Here is a 6,000-nt window from a genome sequence, read left to right on the forward strand (position 1 = left end):
AAAATAATTATAACTTTTTAAGGCTTTTATTCCCTAAGCTAGACAAGAAACTAATTAAATATTGTACAATTTTGTTGGCAGACAGCAAATATATATAAGTGTCGCCTGTTAATGAATTGAACAAAAAAAAAGAGCAACTTTAAAAACTGCCGCTGCTTTTTTTGTTTTCGTGTTATTGCCGTTGGACAACCATTTGAATGTGGTAAAATTGCGGGTCACCTTGCCATATAGGCTCTTTTTTTCTGGGCTAAGTGGGTTCGTTGTTGTTGTTGCTGTTAAACTGTTGGCCACTTTATTTAACCGAAGTTTACTATACAAACAAATAAACGTTGGTCAAACACAAGCACACAGACACACACAAACACACGCTGAGGGGAAAAAAAGTCAAAGCCTAAAAAAGCGCTGTTAAATCAGAGCTTCGCATACAAATTATGATTTAAATGAAAAACTACGCAGTCAAATAAATTTAATGCATTTAACCAGCGAGTATAAACCAATTTTGACAGCTCAAATGCTAAGCAGAACGAGGTTAATTTATTAAAATGGTTCGAGGTTTTAATACCCATTAAATAAAATATTTTATTTAATTTATAAATTATTTGTAATTCCAAGTTTTCTTTACTATTTTTTTTACATTTTCTTTTTGTTTTTTTTTAGTTTTTATAAAAACAAAAAACTCGTCGCCCCCAACTTTTTCTATTCTATATTATAGCAAACCCGTTTACGCTTTATTTTCACCCCCACCATCTCCATAGAATATTTATAACAAAATCAATAATTAATATTGTGGGAGACAAATTTTTCTTTTGGCTCTTTTTGCTCGCCTGTTCGTGCTCGCGTAGGTGAAACAAATTTAATTGTACATTTTAAAATGCATTTATATTAAATTTGATGTTTCAATTTAAATTGACAATTAATTGCATTACAACAACATCAGCAACAAAAGCCGGACTAGACACTCGGCCCCTACCCAAAAACTAGTTTGCCCGGGGCTAAAAAAGAGCAAAAAAAATAGCAACGGCTACAAATGTGATTTTCTCTTTAGAGCTTGATGCCATTAAAAAAGCTGAAAATAATGTGATTACCATATTAACGATGTTAAAGTAGGAAACGCGAAGACAAAGAGTTGTGCTGTATTTAAAAATTGCAAAATATTCACTGACATGGAAATAAAATAATTAACGAATTTAGCTTTAGTGGAGGACAAAATATTGAAAACTATTTATAATTATTAAAACATTTTGTTAGGTGCTTGAAGATACTAGAATATTTTTAAACTAATTATTATTTTTAAGCCTTTTTAAGCTGAAATTCGATTTCATTTGTGATTATTATTAATTAATAATTTTATTTTGGATTCATTAAAACTAAAATCTACTTATTCTAAAACTCTAAGCAGTTGTTTTTTGGTTATTGTAATACAAGTCCACCATTCTCAAGTATTTCGGTGAGCTTAAACCATACATATCCATATGTGTAAATAAAAAACCCGCCAAAAATATAAAATGCAACTCAATCAATGCGCAAATTGCCTGCCAATTTGGACGTTGCATCTCCTTCCATTTTGTGTCAATATTTTACCGTCTAGCCCAGTGCACAAATCAAAATGCAAATTGCGCGATTTACAGGATTCAGGAAAAGGCAATCCACATTATATAACACACATAAATATGTATATGTTTATGTCTATGTGGGGCTACAGCACACAAGTAAATAATGATTACTGAAAGCGTCTGTTGATACTGATTACCCATAAATTAATTGTAAATATGCAAAAAGCAAAGTATCCTGAATTATTTATTAACAAATTTTATTGACAGTCGCTGCTTGACTTAATTACTGGCATATATTTTATTAATTTCGCAAAAAAAAAGAAGAGATATCCCGAAACCCAACCGGAAAAGCCAAGAGCAAGAGGGAGTTATGTAATTTTATTTACGGAATTATAGGATTTAAAGAAATACGAAAATGAGTCAAAAGTGCAGAAGCGGTTTGATTTTAATTTTGTAAATACTTATATAAAAGGAAGATTTGTTTTATAAATTTGTCCAAAACGATTTATTATTTTTCAATATTTCTGTTAAGGTTTTTTTTTATTGTTTTAAGCGACCTAATAAAACCTTTGCGTTTCACAAGATTTTGTTATTTACCAAATTTTTTAAGAGTTGTTTTATGTATTAAGCGACCTAATAAAATATTTGCATTTATTTTTCCGCTTCCCCTGCCGTTGGAAAACCCAAAATGGTCCGCTGTCCGGTGCCTTGTTAATAATTCAGGGCCCGAAAATATGCGCAAATAAAGTCAATCAGTGTGACAACAAACAGGCAGGAGACTAACCACTCTCGCAGCACACACATACACTGGCAAAAGCACGCACACACACACACACAAAACACAGACACAGTCGCAGCGTAGAGTAGCCCACATCCCACAGAGGAAAATTGTACACAAAAAGCCACGTAATTAATGGAGGTAGAAACATTTAAGCCAATAGCATTAATAAAGCCACCACAAAATCAATATCCGGCTACGAAAACGCGCCCGTCGCCTATAAAAACTAATTAATAATTTCCGAATGGGCTATTAATTAAGCCTAATTATCTGTGCATGGGTCCCGGCGACCCGCAAAATGTTGACTCTCTTCTTTCCGTTCCCCGGCTTCTGTTTTTTGGTTATGGTCACCAAACTGAACTGAATTTTCGGCAGGCCTTGGTCCATTCCATTGATTTGTTTGTCGTTTATTTTCCCTTTTTTTTTTGTTGTTTTACTTCCTGTCTCCGCAAAATGGCGGCAAAGGTCCCGCATAAAATACGGGAAAATCGTGGGGGGACCTCCAATTAGTGGCCCTATCCTGTATTTATTTTGATTTTTCTGGTTCTTTGTATTAATTTATTTACATTTTTACATATATATTTTCCACTATTTCCTTTTTGTTAATAAATATTTTTATAATATTTTAAATTCAAATCTTTAATTTATAATAATATTTTTATTTTTAATTTCTATTTTTTAGGTGCCAGCAACACGCACTGGGGCTATGGATCGGCTGCCTCAGCGTATTCGCCGTATTTGGCCAGCAGCGGCTTATCCTCCTGCACCACGCCCACTTCCGCCCAGTTCAACAATCCGGCCCTGGGCTTCACCTGCTCCTCCAACGATCAGAGCAACAACCAGGACTTCGGAGGAGCCACCAATCGCGACTGCGTTCCAAGTGAGTCTTAAAATATTTATCTTAGTTAAAAAATCACTCAAAAAATATCTTAAAAATAAAATAAAAAAGAAACAATGTATTACAATTAAAATGTATTAATTTATTTTTGGTGACTTATGAAAAATTCGCAAAAAAAATGCAAACTAATTTACAGAAAATTTCTAGAAAATGTTATACATTAAAAAACTATATTTCTATATTCCAAAATATGTATCCCCTATTTTAGCCGCACTTCTTTTTTGTTAATTTAGCTAAAATTTTACTTAGTTATTTTTAGTTTGCTATACAAATTTCCTAAAAAAGGTTTTAAAGAATTCTAAAAAATTCCAGAAAATGTTATGCACTAAAAAACAATATTTACTATACTTCAAAATATTTATTGCCCAATTCCTACCCCCTTCTTACTTGCAGTGCTGCCCGACTCGACGGCCAGCGATCTGGACCAGCACCTGAGCAGCCTGGTGGGCTCGACCAGCGGCCAGATGACGCACCACAGCCTGCTGGGTGCCGGCGGCCAGACGTCGATCTCGTCGACGGTCAACGGAGGGGCCAGCGGCGGCGGTGGCAGCGGTGCCGGCGGAGCAGGTGCCGCCGGAGCGGGCAGCGGCGGAGCGGCGGGCGGCAATTCGATCCTGGTGCCCCGCTACCACACCAATGCGAGCAACGAGTACAATGTGCATTCCAGCCAGAATGGACCGCGCAGCCTCTCGGACAGCTCCCAGGCGGAATCGCCGGTGCAGGAGGACCTGCTGACCACCAATACCCCGAATCTGGGCAGCACGGCGGGCGGAGGAGGAGGCGGTGGCGGTGGAGCGGGCAGCGCATCGGCGGGCGGAGCCGCCGGCAGTGGAGCGCCTCCCTCGGGAGCAGGTGCCTCCGTCGTGGGCAACCCCTCGATGCTGGGTGCCAATCAGAATTTCCCCGGCATCGTCAATCAGGCCCAGCACTCGGCCGCCTCGGCCTACGGAGGCGGTGGCTCCGGTGTGGTGGGCGGAGGCCCCCCCACCGCCGGCTGCAACGGCTCCCTGTATCCCGTGCTGCCAGCCAGCCTGCTATACTCCCAGCTCTACACGGCGGCCAACCAGTCCGCCCACGGCTTCCATTCGCACACCCTGCCCGCCCACGCCTCCCCGAACTCCTCGGTCCACGGGGAGCTGCAGAGCGTCATGGATCACATCAGCAATGTGGGAGTGAGGCAGCAGCATCACAACATCATGGCCGGCGGGGGGGTCACACATCCCGGGGATCTGACGCTGATCGGGAACTGCGGGGCCTCGGTGAGGAATATCGAGGATGGGGGGAATAGCAATCGGCAGGTGGCCGCCTTAGCTGCCCATCGCGGCCACCACAATCCCACCGACAATGGGGGCAGCGTTTGGAGGCCCTATTGAGGTCAGGTTCTGTGGTGCGGCTCGGCGGTTCTATAGTGCGAGGGGGGTGGTGGTGGTGGTGGGGGAGGGGGTGTAGGAGGTGGAGGTGGTGGGCCGCAGCACGAGGGGATGGGCTTGGGCATGAGCATGGGCATGGGCGGGGGCATGAACTGCTTCGGGGGCTTCTAAAACTGTACATAGCCAAAGGGGGGAGTCAAAAGGGGTAGAGTTCCAGTTGGAGATGATGTGTAATCGATACTGAAATTATCGATCTTAAATGGTATCGATATTTAAAAAATAATCTCTTGACTTTTAAGCCGTTTCAATCATTTTAGCTCTTTACAAGAAATTTACGATTTATCGTTTAAAGCCAATCGATTTTACAGATAAATCGACAATTAAAGATTTTAAAACTATCGAAAATATTCGATTATTTCGATTTATTAGTTATCGACAACTGGAAATCGCCATAGTAAAGGGGCATGCCTAAAAATATGATTGTATATACCTGGGGGATAAACAGAAATCTTTGGAGATTAGAAAAAAGTAGCTCCGGTGTCTAAGATGGAAATATTTTATTTTTGCAATTTGATGAAATTTATCTTGTATATAGACGTTTGGCGAAGGTAAAATATTTCATATCCCACTAAATAGGCAACTGAAAGCATTGTTTTTAAATCTCTAGCAGTTTGTGAACATGTGTATGTGAGTGTGTGTGTATTTTTTTTATCATAACATTATGACCATATAAAAAAGAAACCGAAATGATCAACTATTAGTAGAATTTGTTGGATGGCTTCAAAGACCTCCAAAATAGCATATAGTTAATTCGAGAGCCAAGAAAATATAAACTAGCGTTTAAGACACGAATACTTAGCAAATTTGACAACTTTTTCGTGGATTTTTAAGACATACACTAAAAAAAAACAAGAAGAAATATGAATTTTAAACAGTATTGAGTCTGTGTGGAGTTACGTTTTTTTTTATTTTTTCCAGGCCCGTGGTAAGCCCGAGCCATAAAACTAGTCATATTAGCGATAAGTAAATACCGAAATATGATACCAAAAAATATATAGAAACTTTAAACTAGTCGTAAAAATGTGTGAAGCCAAAGCCAAGTTGAGTTTTAGTGATTTTTCCTGTTTTTCGTGTAGGATATGAGTGTTGGTAACGGAAGGTGGGGGGTAGTGGGTTTGGGGTTTTAAGATTTATTTAATTGGGCGGGTCGTAGAGCCGATGTATGTCTGAGTTCCTAAGCCGTAATCCATGTTCGTGAATTTGTTTACTGTTCATTTCATGTGCTTCGATCTGCGTGTCCTTTAAATGTGTATAAACATGTGCAATCTAAGCTAACCGAAAACGAAAACAAAACCAAAAAAAATATATATATATAAATATAAATATGCATATAACGAGATA

General features: G+C 39.4%; 1 protein-coding gene across 3 annotated transcripts in view; it reads left to right on the forward strand.

Moving 5' to 3' along the window:
* RunxA (Runt related A) overlaps positions 1 to 4,602 on the forward strand; it is a 68,651-nt gene extending 64,049 nt beyond the window's left edge. For all 3 annotated transcript variants that reach the window (XM_070218606.1, XM_044392542.2, XM_044392546.2), the window contains 2 exons: positions 3,014 to 3,211; positions 3,623 to 4,602. In XM_070218606.1, coding sequence (XP_070074707.1) covers positions 3,014 to 3,211; positions 3,623 to 4,602 — 1,178 coding nt within the window. The remainder of the gene's footprint in view (positions 1 to 3,013; positions 3,212 to 3,622) is intronic.
* The last annotated feature ends 1,398 nt before the right edge of the window (positions 4,603 to 6,000 follow it).

Source organism: Drosophila takahashii, chromosome X (genome assembly GCF_030179915.1).
Source record: "Drosophila takahashii strain IR98-3 E-12201 chromosome X, DtakHiC1v2, whole genome shotgun sequence".
In the NCBI taxonomy this organism is placed as follows: Eukaryota; Metazoa; Arthropoda; class Insecta; order Diptera; family Drosophilidae; genus Drosophila; species Drosophila takahashii.